The 16,806-nt window shown below is 36.9% G+C and overlaps 1 protein-coding gene across 3 annotated transcripts in view; it reads right to left on the reverse strand.

Moving 5' to 3' along the window:
* The window catches only part of LOC131162094 (snRNA-activating protein complex subunit), a 61,294-nt gene that overhangs the window by 16,373 nt on the left and 28,115 nt on the right, over positions 1 to 16,806 (reverse strand). Inside the window, exons 6-9 of one of the 3 annotated variants that reach the window (XM_058118246.1) lie at positions 14,437 to 14,614; positions 6,548 to 6,636; positions 6,369 to 6,447; positions 5,328 to 5,423 (exon numbers count right to left, since the gene is read on the reverse strand). In XM_058118246.1, the coding sequence (XP_057974229.1) occupies positions 5,328 to 5,423; positions 6,369 to 6,447; positions 6,548 to 6,636; positions 14,437 to 14,614 (442 nt within the window). Of the gene's footprint in view, positions 1 to 5,327; positions 5,463 to 6,368; positions 6,448 to 6,547; positions 6,637 to 14,436; positions 14,615 to 16,806 lie in introns of all 3 variants that reach the window. The other 2 variants (XM_058118244.1, XM_058118243.1) reach the window with 2 other exon arrangements.

The raw sequence follows: 16,806 nt of genomic DNA on the forward strand, positions 1-16,806 counted from the left end.
TTAAGGGCTCTCCGGACAAAGGACTCTTCTTCAAGAAATGTGAAAGCAAGGAAGTAGAAATTTTTACAGATGCAGATTGGGCAGTGGAAGATAGAAGGTCTACCACCGGATATTGCACCTTCGTATGGGGAAATTTGGTAAGTTAGAGAAGCAAAAAAAGAATGTAGTGGCTCGAAGTAATGCTAAAGCTGAATTCAGGGCAGTTGCACAAGGAATATGTGAAGAACTGTGGTTACAAAAACTCTTGGAAAAGCTACAGATCCGGTGAAATTTCCTATCAAACTCTATTGTGACAGCAAAGCAACCATCAGTATCTCTCTCAATCCAGTTCAACATGACAGGACTAAACATGTGGAAGTGGATCGACATTTTATCAAAGAGAAGGTTGAAGAAGGAACCATCTATATAACTTACGTACCTACCAAGGAACAAACTGCAGATATCTTTACTAAAGGGTTAGCACAACAGAACCTTAATGATTTCATTAGCAAGTTGGAGATGATTAATATCTATGATCCAACTTGAGGGGGAGTGTTGAAATCCCGAGTATCCATGGGAATATGGAGTATATTAGGAAAGTGGGTAAATATAGAAGATTGTATATTATTTTGTAGGGAGATTTTTTCCTTGTTAAGAAAATTTTATTGTATTATATATTGTAAGATTAGGATATACATAATTCAGAATTCAAGAAATACAGAAATTCCATTCTGTTTTCATCAACCCTTAACCACTTTCTAGCAAATGACAAATTTTCATTACTGAATCGAGCCAGTCTGTTTTCACAACTATCCAAGGCCCAGATCTTCTTAAAGTTTGATCTAAAGGCAGGTTTCTGGAAGTTGGGTATCCATCCAGATGATCGGCCCAAGAAGCATTTTATATCCCCAACTTCCATTATCTATAAACAATCATGCCATTTAGGCTTAAAGTGGACCCCTCTATCTTCCAAAAGGCAATCAAGATATTCTAGTCTATCCTTCACCATGCCCTGATCTATATTGATCATATTCTCCTTTTTTCAAAGGATATGGCATCACATGCGATTCTTCTGAATCAGTTCAAAGAGATAACCACACACTATGGGATTATGTTGTCTGAAAAGAAGATGATCATTAGGGTTTTACAGTCACATATTGCAACATATCTTAGCATTTCTTCAGATAGTCATATGATGACAAAGCAACTGCAACAATTTCTTGGTATAGTCAATTACATGGCAAACTTTGTCCCAGAGTTAGCAATCTACACAACACCACTCCATCAACTTTTGAAAAAGAAAGATGTACACCCCTGGGAATCAAACACACAGAAGCGGTAAAGTCGCTTAAAGATATGACGATGCAATTGTCACCATTCCAAATTCCTGACAAAGGCAGAAGAATCTTACAAACTGATGCAAGCGATAATTACAGGGGTGCAGCCTTAATTGAAAAAAAAAAGTGATGGGACTAAACATATATGTGGCCAAAAGAGTGGAGCATTCAAAGAATCAAAATTACATTATCACTCCACATTCAAAGAGATCTTGGCGCTAAAAAGAGGAATTGAAAAGTTTGAATACCATATGATTGAACATATCTTTACAGTTGAAATGGACATGTCATTTTTCCAAAGATGATACAATTCAAGCAAAAAAGATCCTCCTGCAGGGACAACTTCTTAAATGGGCAAACTAGTTCTCACAATACAAATTTGAAGTAAAACATATCAACAAAAAGCACAACGTCCTAAGTGGCTTTCTTTCAAGACCAACCAATATCCAAGTCTTCCCCATCAAAGCCTCCTCATCCTCTACAAGTTCACTCAATTTCACAAAACGAGTCCAAAGCCTTCCTGGCGAAATTCAAGACAATATCCTTTGCCACACCATTGAAAAGGGCAACAACAAAATGATCAAAGGTCTCCAATCCATCCTCCTTTCCAATTATGGATTGGTTGATGCACCATTAAAATATCTAGACCGGCATCCACTCTACCCCTACATTAATGGCCTCTAGGTTCCCATGTTGTCCTACCTAACTTTCCCAAAAGAGGCTTTCGTTCTCCTTTGGCATCTGACTAGAACATATCATATTGGTATGATTCTCCACAAGTCATGGACTCACGCATTCATAGAAAACCAAAGGCAAAGACCTCAGTAGTACAGTTACCTCAAAGACCGGTTCCTATTCTTCAAAACTAAAGACCAATGGATTGAATGGTTTAATTTCATGACCGGGTCCCCATACCTATTGGTCACTTTTCATTTCAGAGGTGAAATCCATACACATGAGGGAGATACACATGTCAATATCTTCCCTTATTGACTCTATGAGTCCGATTCCGTTTTGGTAATGACAAGTCACTTTGTATCTTACCTTTGCATTGAGCATTTGAACAGGATTAACTCTTAGCACGCACGGATGGTAAGGACACAATGGAAGCCATAAGGAACTCAAAACTCTCATCACATGATGGCATTTGAAGAGCAAAAGGAATGAAGACCAAAAATGTCAATTATGATTGCATTAAATTTTTGGGTCTGCAATAATTATATGGTCTGTAATAATGCATTGCATGCATGATAGGATTTAATGCTCAAAGACCTTAGACTGACCATAAGATCCAAAGCCCTTCAAATTAAAATGTCACAACTTATTCACACAGGGTTGAAAAAGTTTAAGGACAAAACAGGGCAAAATCTTTAATAAAGAGCCCCGGTCGACCGACCCATGCATGTTCAAAATGCCTCAACCGACCGGCTTTATTATCTGACATTTTTTATAAAAAAAAATGCCTCAGCCGACCGACCAAAAATGAAAATATATTCCTCAGTTACCTGAGCGAGGCACACAACCCCTTTAGCGTACTCAGCCGACCGGTCTTAATGACCTACGGATACCCCGGCCGACCGAACCTACGTAAGATAGGATTTCACCTCTAGCTCAGTCGACTGGCTATTTCCTCAGCCAACCGAGCCTTGAATTATTTTGAAAATTACTGAGGGGCCAGCCGACCAACCTTGTGCCCAGTCAATCGACCCTCTCGGGTCTGCTTTAAATTTCAACAGGTCGGCTTACCAACGAATCTATGGGTTGACCGAACCTCTCGAGTTCCCAAATTTTTATTGCGCTAATCAGGGTTAAATTGTTAATTAAACAATTTCTAAAATTCCCTCAGTGTCCCCAACGGTCAAAAATCTTGGGAAGTCTATAAATAGCCCATTTGTAAGCATAATTAACAACTTGATTAGCAAAAATTCTCTCTAAAACTTCTTGTGATTTTATTGCTTACATTTTTCATATTCAAGCACATTATACTCTCTCTTTTACTCTTTCTTGCTAAAATCATTCCAAGAAGAGAGCATCATTTTCATACTCTTCATTTGCAAACTAATTGCAACTTGAAGAGTCTTTGATTATTGTGGGGTTATTCATATATCTTTGTAAAGCATATACTCTCTCATATCCATTTGTTTTTGAAAATCATTCTTGAGAGTTTGCTTTAAGATTTTTCCCATATTATTTCTTATTGATAAATATTGTTGGGAAAATCTCCTCTTAACTTGTGAGTCTTTGTGCACTTTCATTGCAAGACTCAAGAGCTCAATCTATGCTTATTGCAAAAAATCTTTTGAGAGCTATTATCCAACATCTCCTACACTTCATTTTAAAATATTTTTGGAGATATTATTTTGAGCTTTAGATCTTTGAAGAGTTCTTAATATAAATTTGTTTTAAGCCAACGATCATTATCTCTCTCATTTTTTCATAAATATACCTTTGAGAGATATCTCACATAAACTCTACTAAGCATTAATCCTTATCATACTAGAGTGCATTGGTTGAATTGTTGTACATATCTGTTTGTGTAAGAAACATCTCTATTGTACACATTTATTATTAACTGTTGTACTCCAGGCATGGTCTGAGGAGGGTATTCCCCACCCTGTGAAGGAGAGGTTGTATAGGTTGGGCTCAGCCCTGTGAATGTGAGCTGGGGTATTCCTCGCCCAATAAGGAGAGGAGGTTGTAACCGGTGTCGCTCCACCCGTAAGTGAGCATTAGTGGAATCCTCGGGCTGGTTAGCTAGAGGAGGGGATGTAGGTATAGTTGCTGAACCTCGATAACATATCCTATGTCACTCTTATTATATTCTCTTTACATTCTTGCACTAGCTTGTGTATATTTACTTGTTAAGATTATTGCAGTTGCATTTAAATATTGATCTGTAGTTGATTGGGAAATATTGAAACTGTCATACTAATTTTAAATAGTTTGAAAGTTCATATATTGCTTGATTGGTATTTAATTAGACAGACCTTAGGTTGTGGAATACTATTTGCATTTTTAATTTGACCTAGAAAATTTTAAAATCTCCAATTCATCCCCCCTCTTGGGATTACATCATCCCTACATGTGAAAGGATACGTGGCTTCAAGGAAACACATTCGCAGATCCACACCTAGCAGCACCCCATTGGATCGAAACAAGGAAAAGCATGTACTATCTGAATAATGTTCTTGATCCAGAAAAATTGCCGCAAGAACTGTTCAACCCGGTCATTACCAGGACGATGGAAGAGTCAAAAACAGCCATTACAGAGTCTTGTTCCCTCATTTCTACAAAACTTAACAAGCAGACTGGCTCTTTACTATGTGGACTAGACAAGCAACAATGGGACTACCAATGACCTAGAAATAATGGCATGTTATCCTACTAAAGAAGAAGAAGAAGATTACAAGACCCTCTAACATGTCACAACAGCACCAACTTTATCTTTATCAGCCTTTATTTAATGTTGTTATTGTATTGGTGTTGTCATTGTAAGCTTTATCTAAAGTAGCTTTAGTAAAACAGCTTAGATAGAGCATCTTTAACTTTATGTCCACATCGTTGTAAGCTCTAAGCACTCTCAAGGGATAAGAAAAGAATATGCTATGGCATATTCCCTTACTTCCCCTCTATATAAGGAGTGCTCTAGCTACAGCACAAAGCAAACAGAACTAAGGGTCTCTTGTAAGAGTTCTCTTGTATTCCCCTTGTTCTTGTATCTTGTTTACTTAATGAAATATCTCTCAGTGTGTTTATGGTTCTATTCTTTCTTGATTTATTCTTTCTTGTTATCAATCCTACATTGAGTGCCCAATGTGTTTACTATTCTATTCTTTCTTAATTATCGATCTTCTCTAAGTGTGTTTACTGTTTTATTCTTTCTTGATCTATTCTTTCGTATTATCGATCCTACATCGAGTGCACAAATGGTATCAGAGACAACAAACAAGACCTAGCAGGAACTGTTGTTTCATATACAACTTTAGAGGTTCAAAGAAAAGAATAGCATACCTTTGCAAACGTTCGTCGATTGTGGTAAACCTCAACAGAGAGAACAACTTCAGGATAAGATACAGGTATGTGTTCCTGGATATTCAATGACTTCACCTGCTTTGCATTGGAAAGGGGGATCCAGACAGAGGGTAACTATAAAGCATTCAAGCATTTGGAAAGTCAAATATTTTCCATGTCTAAAAAAAATTCTTATATATATAATACACAATAAATTAATGTCCCATCAACTTGGACTGCAAAAATTAAGATCTATACTTTGTGGATGCAAGCTTAAATGGTCAGACCAAGCAATGTCCTAGATGGCTAGACCACATAAAGCAAGTGCTTGCCATTGCAGATACAAAAGCTTGAATGTCAGATCAAGTGGTCGTTTCATTATCACAACATATATATAATCAATTTCCTAAATTTATGAAGTCCCATAATAAAGAGTGCTCTTAGTCATTGTAAAAAGACAAATAATAAGCAGTAGAAATAATCGACAATAAAGGCCACATGGTCCTGCTTTGGGGACCAAACACAAAATGGGTTAATGGTATTTAAGAATGTCTTAATAAAATCAAAATGGTGCAATATGAAGTATGGATTGTACAGTAACAGTAATCAGCTTTAATCAATACAGGCTGCTCAGTAACTGTAAATCAGCTATAGCAGTTTAAAATAATTTCTCCCTTTTAAATTTATTAGAAAATAAAAAGTTAGATTTCTTTATTAAAAATTTTATTTTTTTTGGTTTGCAGTCAAACCATACTAAACCTATCTCTTAGAACCTCTTCGGTTACTTACCTTTTCCATGGTACAAGTAAGTTCAGGGTATTCAAGGAACAATGAAGGAAAATTGCAGATTGGAAAACTGGGAATTTAATGCAATACTTTATTCGGGAAAAAAAGAAAAAAGAAATTCCAAAAGCAAACAAATTATATAAAGCCCAAAACATAAGAATTCATGAACTAATGTTCATACATCATTCTCAAGGACATTTCTATACAAAGAAAAAACACCAATGACAACAAGAAGAGATTTTTTTCCCAGCATACCTTAACTTCAGAACTTGTAGACTTGAGGAATTTCGTCCCCTCAAGTTTCTCCGGAGATGAATTGATCTTGCTCCCACCACTGAAACAAAATAAAGGGCATAAAATTCATAAAGAAAATAAGTCTTCATCAGAATAGAGATGTCAATGACTGAGTTTCATCTATGAATAAAAATACACACTTGAATGAGTGCAGCCTCACTGCTGCTTTATCTTCATCTTGCTTTTGTTTCACTTTCACAAGTTGCTCCACCTTTGCAATGTAATTGTCCTGAGCATTCAACAGAAACTAACATTGTTAAAGAAGGTAAAGAATACACACAATCTGAACTAAGAAACAATAAATTAAAAATGCTCATGAACTACCTTCTGCACCTTTTCTTATTCAAAGATGGAAATATAAAGAAAAGCGGAGCACACAGTGAAAGTATGAAATTTTTGGCCTATTAATAAGAGATAACAATATCAAATTAAGGGACACAGTTTTCACAATAACATGATTGCATTCCCTGTCATCAAGCAATTCACATGCGCTCCTTGAAGCCTCCTCATCCATCATAGCATATCCTCATCACCTGGACGAACTTCCTATGGATAGTTAAGTGTACAAGCCATAAGAATTCAATCTTCCTACACGAAGTAGTTAGAATACTTGGTACTCCAATGAGTAGATCTCTCTGACTTGACTTAGATGTAACTGGTAAATCTATTGACAGCAAATTACCGTGGTATTATTGGCTCTTTTTTATACTTAATAGCTAGTAGACCAGACATACAGTACAGTGTTTGATTATGTGCTCATTTTGAGTACTGTTAAACGTGTATTCAGATATTTACTTGGTACAACAGATTTGGTTTTATGGTATCCAAAATTTACTGGATTTAATATTTTGGGATACTCTCTTGTTGACTGTAAGATTGATAGAAAGAGAACTATTGGTACCCATCAGTTTCTTGGTTTATGCTTGATTCTTGGTATAGTAGAAAACAAAAATATGTTGCGCTAAAAAGCACCCCTAAAGCTGAACATGTGATGGAAGTTGCTGTGCTCAAAATACAGTTTAGATTTCAAATTTGTTCCAATTCTTTGCAATAATACTAGTGTTAGTTGTTTATCTACGAATCCTAGTAATCACTCAAACACCAAACACTTTGAAATAAGACATCATTTCTCATGTGAACATGTTGCTAACGAAAATATTGGGGTTGATTATGTGAACATTGAAAAATAATTGCCAAATATTTCTTCTAAGGCTCTAACAAAAAAAAATTCCATTCTATGAGCTTCACCTATGCACTTTGAACGATTGAATGTTTGCTGCATATTTTCAATACGTAAAATTATCCTGTTGATCCAAATGATTGAGGAAACTTCAATATTGATAAGAAAATTAAAATTCCCCAATAGCAAGTGTGCATGCTCCAATTTTTCAAGAAGCATCTTTTCCAAAGCATTTCAAACTTCCATATTAAAGAAAAATCATTTTTCAATTTTTCTTTTCAAAATTTGGTTTTGCATACTCATTTTTGAGCTAAAAGGAAAGGGGCTTATATTACTTACTGCAACTAAGGGAAGAAATTCATTTTAAAATTTTGAAATTTATTTTCTGGCATGTGGTTAACGTAGGCAGTTTTCATCAAGTGGTCACTCCCCTTGAGAGTTATGCTCAGGCCCTGTGTGGGTTCAATCCTCGCCACTCATAAACCATCTCACTCCTGTTCATGTTCCCATGTTTCTTGATTGCTTGTAGACAATCACACCTAAGGTTTGCAAAGGAAGATTGAAGTCTTATGACTTGCCAACTTATCCATCCTCATCCAAATGACTAGAAGATGATCTCATGGACATCCCAGATGAATAGGCTTCAAGGAGCACATCTGAATAGCCTAACGAAGAAGGGATGCAATCATCAGACAATGCTCATAGGCCCCTTCTTGGTCTAAAGGTTAGAATGCCTCTATTCCCACTCCTCACAAGCGCTTCACCTAATTCTTTTTCCATGTTTATTCATGACCCCGCCCGCAATAAATTCCATACTCAATTCCTCCACTAGGAAGTTCTGGGTAGATTTTGAATATTTTAAACCTCCCTTTTTGATCATTAGGGATGGACCTCCTTTGCTAGTATTTCTGAACCTACTTATGCAAACCTAGTTAAAATGTTTTATGCTAATATGGTGACCATTGGTTCTCATTCCCACCCTTCCTTGACAAGTCTTGCTAAAAGAGTTACCATGGAGTTATCTTTGGGTAACTTACCCAGCTGGCATCTCTTCGCTGAGAGCCCTTCAGCACAAGAAAGCACTTAAAAGACTCCTTGGTAGCTCGTCTGCCAAACCAGATGCATTTTTTTTTTTTCGGTCTCTGTTGAAAACTGTGTTCTTAACCACATTATTGCACGTATTCTCCAAACTACCATGGCTCCATGACTATGTTATCAGATACCAACCTCTTGCTTCTTTTTTCTCTGCTGAAACCAATTTCATTCTTGCACACATAATTGGTGTCACAAAATGTAAGAGTTTAGCTTTACCCTATGATTGCACTCTCGTGTTCCAATCTGTTGGTCTTGACATAAAAGCGAATAATCCTTCCATGATCAGAAACCTTACACTCATGATGCTCATTCATTAGCATCCACGGCTTTACTAAACCTAATCAAGGTTGGATGAACTCCTCCAAGGCCAATCTTCTCCTCCCTTTACTGATTCTGCTCCTACTCCTACTCCCATAACCCCTTTGGTTCCCGAGCTAGTCATTCCTTTGCTGAACCCTCCTCCCTAGCCATTGATCCTCACGTGTATACTCACACTGAACACATCCAAGTATAGGACTTTTGCTCAAGAGTGTAAACAAGACTTCCTCTCTGCTATATTTGGACGCATCGAACCCCAGTTGCTAGATGTGAAAAGGGATTGCACAAGGATTTTGGAGCGTCAAGAGCTCATTTCAAATTGATCCCACTCCAGCAACCTCAACCCCTCTCTCGGAGATTCTAGTTTATTGATCGTGTTATGGTACTTGAAAAATTTGTGTTTCTTTTTTAAACTTATGAGTCATACGATAAAACTATGGGAAAAGGGTAGTTGAACAAAGATTAAGGTTAGAAACGAAGATCTCAGAAAATCAATTTGGTTTTATGCCTGGGAGATCTACCACCGAAGCTATTTATCTTTTAAGAAGATTAATGGAAAAGTTTAGGGAAAAGAAGAGGGACTTGCATATGATATTTACTGACCTTGAGAAAACATGTGATAGGATACCTAGAGAAGTTCTATGGTGGGTTTTAAAAAAACAAGGGTGTATGTTGTAGGTACACCGATGTCATTAAGGATATGTACGATGGAGTAATGACTAGTGTAAGGACTATAGATGGAGAAACTAGAGAATTCCCAATTACCATAGGTGTGCATCAAGGATCTGCTTTGAATCCTTATCTTTTTGCTTTAGTGATGGACCAATTGAATAAGAGTATTCAAAAGGAGGTTCCATGGTGTATGTTGTTTGCAAATGATATTGTATTAATTGACGACACTAGGGACGGAGTAGAAGCTGAGTTAGAATTAAGGAGAGAAGCTTTAAAATCTAGAAGCTTTAGGATAAGTAGAAATAAAACAGAATATATGAAATGTAATTTTAGTAATGATAGGAGGAATATTGGAGACAAAGTTAAACTTGATGATGAAGAAATAAATAGCACTTGTAGATTTCGATACCTTGGATCTATTATGCAAGTTGAAGAAGAAATTGAAGAGGATGTAATGCATAGAGTTAAAGCGGGTTGGGTAAAATGGAGAAGTTCTTCAAGCTATGTGATCGTAGAATACCCTTAAAATTGAAAGAGAAGTTTTATAGGACAGTTATAACCAGGTATGCTATATGGATCAAAATGTTAGGCGACGTAGAAACATAATATCCAAAAAGTAAAAGTTGCCGAGATGAGAATGCTTAGATGGATGAGTGGTATAACACTGAAAGATAAATTAAGGAATGACGGACTTGTGGTAAGTTAGGTGTAACTCCTAGAGAAGATAAAATAAAGGAGGGACGACTCAGATGGTATGGACATTTGCAACATTGGCCACATAGTGCACCTATAAGGAAGAGTGACTCAATTACTATGCGGGGCAGTCGAAGGGGTAGGGGTAGACCTAAAATAACTTGGGAGGAGATAGTGAGTAAGGATTTAATATCCTTGAATCTATCAAAAAAAATGGTCCATGATCGCATAAATTGGCGGAAAAGGATTCATGTAGCCGACCCCACTTAGTGGCACTAAGGCTTGGTTTTTTTGTTGTTGTATTTTCCTTCCTCCCACCTTACCCTTTTTTTGATCACAAAAAGGGGGAGAGTGTTGGACAATTCAAACAGTTTCGTCTCTGGCTTGGGATTTAGACTTGCTGATTACGATATGTTTGCTTGGACATTTTCTACTTTTGAGCATGGCTTAATGGTATTAGATGCTTGCTTATGTACTGGTTGATTGCTACTGGTTTTGATTCTGTTCCTTTTTCTCTGTTTCTGGCTAAATTCTAAAACTAGCTGTGAACTTGTTGAATGACAAGAATGTCTAGTGAATCTAAGTTATGTTTCTACTTCTCCACATTTTTGTTGATGGCATAAACTTAGGGGGCGCTCATCATTGAGTTATTTTTTCCTTCCCTCAAGTTTTGTTCAAGTGTTTTGGAATCATCAAAAAGAGGGAGATTGTTGAAATATCTTGTGTATTTATTTAATTTAATATATCTCTCAACAATAATATTACAAATACATGGTTATAGCCTTATAATCACCTAGAAGCTACTTATAACTAAAAATATATCTATTGGAAATATTTTACAAAATTTCTCCTATTACTTATCAAATATTCTTGAAATATAATATATTATAATTCTTTCTTTTAAAAGAATATTAAATGATTGAGGGAGAGGGTATTTGATTATGTGCAGAGATGTTGCATTTGTATTTGTCTTATCACAAAAGAGGAGTTCTTGCAAGGTATGCCTACTCAACTCCCATAGTACTAGAATAGAATCAAATCCATCCCTTGTGAATTTCAAGATTTTTTAGTGCAAATGTAAACAAATTGGGTCAACCCAGCCAGTCCTTCAGGCTTGACCGACTCAGCCCGAGTCACCCAGCTTTGGCCGGGTTGACTCTGACTTGACTAATTTCTGGGTTTAGGATGCAACTCAAACTGGAACCATGTCCAACCAGGTTGGACCAGCCGGTTCAGTCCAGTTCTTAAAATCATGATCTCGATTCTCTCTCTCTCTCCAGCAAGGCCCTCTTGGGTGTGGAGATTCATGACAAAGGAGTCACTTTGGAAAAAAAATCATTGCTTTAAACTACAACCTCAATCGTGACAGGTGGATTTCCAAAGGGCATAGGCAGTCCTATGGGGTTCGTGTTTGGAAGCCGATCAGGAATGAGTGAAGGATTTCTTCTCTCATTCACTTCTATGCTGGAAAACATCTTTTGGCAAAACAGCCAGTGCGGTTCTTGTCCTCTGAGCTATCAATTTTCCTCAAATCTTCAGTCTCGCCAACAATAAAGATGCTTTGGCGAGTATGTATGCAGACCATTCCATCAAACAGCAATCAGCAAAATCCCTCGTTAGAACTGTTCAGAATTGGGAGCTCAAATCTTTTGTTGATTTTTATCACTGCCTGCATAGAAATGCCACCAATAGGACCAGAATCCAGATGTCTTTATTGAAGCTCAATAAAAAAAATGGCTACCTTATGGTCAGCCCCTGCCACAAGAGGCTGGACAGCTGCTCTGAGGCCAGACTTCATTTCCCTTGAAAAGCTGTTTAGGGAACATTTGCACCAACCAAAATTGCTACTTTGGGGGGGATCGTTAGTAAGCTCAAGAGAATCATGAGAGATTTTTTGTGGTCTGGAGTGGGGAGTTGTAGGGACCATTTAGCGAGTTGAGCCGAGGTTTGCAGGTATAAAAAGGAATGGGGTTGGGTTTGGTAATTTGGTGTCTAAAAACACTGCTCTTTTAGCTAAATGGTTATGGTGTTCCCTTAGAAGATAATTCCAAGTGGCATAGAGTTATACAAAGTAAATTTGGTTGGATGAGAACCAGTGGGACGCCAACACTAATTTGAGATGTTCTTTGAGTCGTCCATGGAGGTCTATTTCCTAGATTTATACTCTTTTCATGCCCCACACTAAATTTGAGGCAAGGAGGGGATCCTGGATTTGTTTTTGGAAAGACCCATGGCTTAGGAATGTTTCTTTTTCCACTTATTTTCCTCATTTTTTTAGATTATGCTCTAAGCCAAATAGAGTTATTTCTTTTCTTGTTGACAATGTGAGTAGCCCTTTGGTTTCTTGGAATCTCCATCTCAAGAGACCTCAACATAAGGACATGGTGGAGTCGTCTTCCTTGTTATTCTTACTGGATAATGCAATCTATCTTTGGGAAGAGATGCTCATTCTTGGTCTCTAGATCAATCAGGTGTTTACTTAAAAATCTTTCTATGAATTCTGGAACTATTCCAATTCTTCTTTTCCTCTCTATGCTATTATTTGTAAGGTCAAGCTTCCCCCAAAAATAAAAGCTTTTACTTGGTTGGATGAACTTAACAAATTTAATACCAATAACTTGCTGCAGATTAGGAGACTTTCGAAGGCTCTCGTTTGCATGCTCTGTTATAGGAATTCCGAGACAGCACCCCACCGGTTTTTGCATTATGATTTTGCATGGAGGATATGGAACAATCTGTTTGGTATTATGGAAGCGAGTAGGGTTTGCCCCTATTCAGTGGAAGGCTTGTTGGTCATTTCATTCACTGGCTTTGGTAGAAGGAAGGAGAAGGCAGTTATGTGGAAGGGTGGTATATTTGCAATCTTATGGGGAATATGGCTGGAGCATAATGCACGAATATTTTCTGGGAAGAAGCTTAATTGGTCGCTGGGGTGGGATAAGATTCAGTATATAGCTTATTTATGGTGTGTCAGGTCTGGAATTTTTAGGGAAGCTAGCTTTCAGGACATAGAGATTGGAGGAACTGGTTGGTTTGATGTCTCTCTCTTTGTTGTTTTAGTTTTTTTCTGGTTTGAACCAGATTTTCTTTGGGAGAAATCTTATTCTCCCCATTGTAAATACTTTCACTTTTAATGAAATCACTTTTGTTAACAAAAAAACAAAAAACTTTGGGGAATATTCTTAGTCTTAATAATCTTCAGATGTGGTGCTTCACACTGGTTAATAGATGCTTTCTTTACAAAGTTGATGCTGAAACGATTGACCACTTACTGCTCCACTAGTCCTGGACCAGAATATTTTGGAATCTAGCCACTGCTCTTTTGGGACAGTTCTGGACACTGCTGCATCTGTGGGAAAGGAAATACAGGCTTAAAAGGGTATTTCTCGGAATAGAGAAAGGAAAAGAGCCTTGTCCTTGATCCCTCTCACCTTTTTCAAAATTACGTGGAGAAAAAGACCTGCTAGAGCTTATGAAAAAACCTCTACTTCTACAATCCTCAACGATAGATGGCTTTCTACTCTTTCTAGATCATTTAGAGGGCACAGTACATGCCGGGGACACATTTAACTTTTTATCTCTTCGATACACTGTCACACCGTTGATCAATCTCTTCTGTTTCCCCTCGCTTTTCTTGTTTGTAAATGGTTGGCAACCCCATGGTGCCCTTTTCATGGATCTTTTTTTCTGATTAAGAAAATGCCTTTTTTTTTAAAAAGCTTACAAATAGTCTACATTTTTTACGACATTAAATAAAATTTTCAAGGCTCATGACCATATTTTAGAAACATACTTTTTACTCAATTAAGGTTCTCAAAATTTAGATAAATGGAAATTTAATTATATAATATATCAGTTCAATATAAGGGGAAGATAAATTACTACCATACACAAAAATGTAACACAAATAAAAGTGAAGGTGCCAAATAACCTGCTTGCCCAGAGGGGCTGGCACCAAACATGCAGGATTGAATCCCTTGGGTGGAGTGTATGGGTGCATAATTGCATAAATCATTACTGTAGGACAAAAAACATATATATTTAAAATAATAAAATCGAACAAGAACATACTTCAACAGCACAATTATTCTTATTGACTTTTCGTCTCCTTTTCTTTGTCTTCCTCGAGTTGCAAGTGTTCAGCTTTCCATTGCTATCAGATCCCAAAGAAGAGCCATCCAAAGGTACAATTGCTTTTTCCAAGTTTTCCAAACATGCATTGCTTAAATTTCTACAATCATCCATTCCTCTGAAAATTAAATTAAAAATGATAAATTTTATAATATATATAAAATAGAAAGTAATAGAAAAAATAAGTTATACCCTGACTATATTAACTATAAACATATAGACCATACTAGTTTGAAGGAAAAAAAATACAAGGTGAAATTATTGGGAAAAAAAATGTTAATGCAAGGTGGACAGAAAGGATGCATCAAAATACAAAATGCATCACAAAAATATGTGAAATAGAACACTGAAACCATCCCCTTGTATCAGCCCCTAATAGGCAGAGTACCTACAAAGAACCCCATCATGAAATGGAATCCATCAAATAACAGATATAAAGAAATTCATTTCCCGAAAATTTTATAGATTTAGTGAATAGATGGAGTGACGGCCTGCACTCTAAAACCTAACATGCAGACTGCTTAAAAAAATACCAACAAAAACCAGTCAACAACTGCCAAAACTGATACAAAAAAACATAAAAACAAAGGACATTTATCCTACATCTTTTTTGTTTTTCTTATGATTTACACTCCACAAGGAAATTTTTTTATACAAAATCCCACAGAAGGGAATGGACCCTATTAACTTAAATATGGCTTAAATAAATGAGAAACTTCCCTTAAATTACCTATTTTCACCATCCACACATTTGAGACATTCCATAAGTGCACCATTAAATTTGTCAAAGAATATGGCAGACAATAGAAATAGCTTAGACCCATTTTATTTTCTTAATTTTACTAACTATCTGGAGGAGTCTGGTTCTGCTTTTTTTTTTTTTTTCCCTTTTTTAAAATTGAAAAAGAAGCTATTTTATTAAGGAGCGCAAGAAGAACAGCAAGGACTGCCAAGGAGCATATGAAATCCTCTCTTGAAGATAAAAGAACAAAAAGCAAATATATAAATATATATATGAAAAAAAAATCATAGCAGGACAGCCAGCCAATCACGCTGTAAATCTGGAAAAGAAACTCCCTGGTGCAAAAGCCCAAGAGGAGGCCAGATAATGAATCCTACCCCACTTTGAAAGCATAATTGAAGGCATCCACCTCCCGGTAAAAATTTGAGCATTCTGCTCCAACCAAATCCCCCACAAAACACACCTGCACAACTTCAAACCATCTTTACCCCTCCCGAAGCCTAAAAATGAAACAACCAAAAAAATCCTCCATCCACTCTGAACACATCCAACTCTGTCCAAATAAGCCAAAAAGATTATTCCACACCCTCCATGAAAAGGAGCAACAAAGGAACATGTGAGAAACAGATTCTGCATTGTCAAAACAAAGAGAAAAACATCCAGAGATAAAGCCATAAAAAGGCATCCAACTCTGCAACAGATTGTCGGTGCTAACTCTAATAAGAACAACCAACCAAATAAAAGCCTTAATCCTTGAGGGGATTTTAGCCTTACACATAGAACTATGAAGCGGGAAGGATAAGTTTTTATTGCTTAAATGCTCAAAAAAAGATTTCCAAAAGTACTCACACAAAGAATCAAGAATCCATGACACTAGTCTCTCCTATCACAAAGACAACTACCATTCAACAAACTTGAAAACAAAGCATGCTCCGACACCTCCCTATCATTAAAAGCCTTCCAAAAGTGGAAACCCCAAGAGAATCTCCTCATTTGAAATGAAGAATGAAGAAATAGATCCATTGTGCAAAGAGGACGGCCTACCCAAATGAGGAAAAGATGACCAAGTAAGCATCCCCTCACCTATTACCGGGAAAGCCAAATTTACTTTTGATTACTTTGTGCAAAAGGGAAGAGTCCTCTAATGTAAAGAAGTTGATACAATAATATTATTTACTCACTAAAGCGATGTTCTTATACACCAACTTACCAAGACCCAAAACCTTTTAAACCTACAAATAACCTCCCAACTAACCAAATGATATTTTTTCTCCCCTACCCCGGAACAAAGAAAATCTGCCATGATTTTCTCAGCTTTGATGGCAATCTTCACAGGAATTCTAAAGAGGGCAAGGGAAGCCTCAAAGAAAGCAATATGCCCACCTGGAGAAAATAAAGAACCTTCCCACCCATCCAACCTCTTACATACATTCTCATCCACAAGATCCCAAAACCCAACTATCCTAGGAGGTTAAGATTACCACCTAGAAGCCCACCGAACTAAGTCAATGGCAATTCAAGAACACCACACCCAACTTAAGAGGAAAACTCCAAAGATATAGAAATAT

The sequence above is a fragment of the Malania oleifera genome, chromosome 8, assembly GCF_029873635.1.
Source record: "Malania oleifera isolate guangnan ecotype guangnan chromosome 8, ASM2987363v1, whole genome shotgun sequence".
NCBI lineage: Eukaryota > Viridiplantae > Streptophyta > Magnoliopsida > Santalales > Ximeniaceae > Malania > Malania oleifera.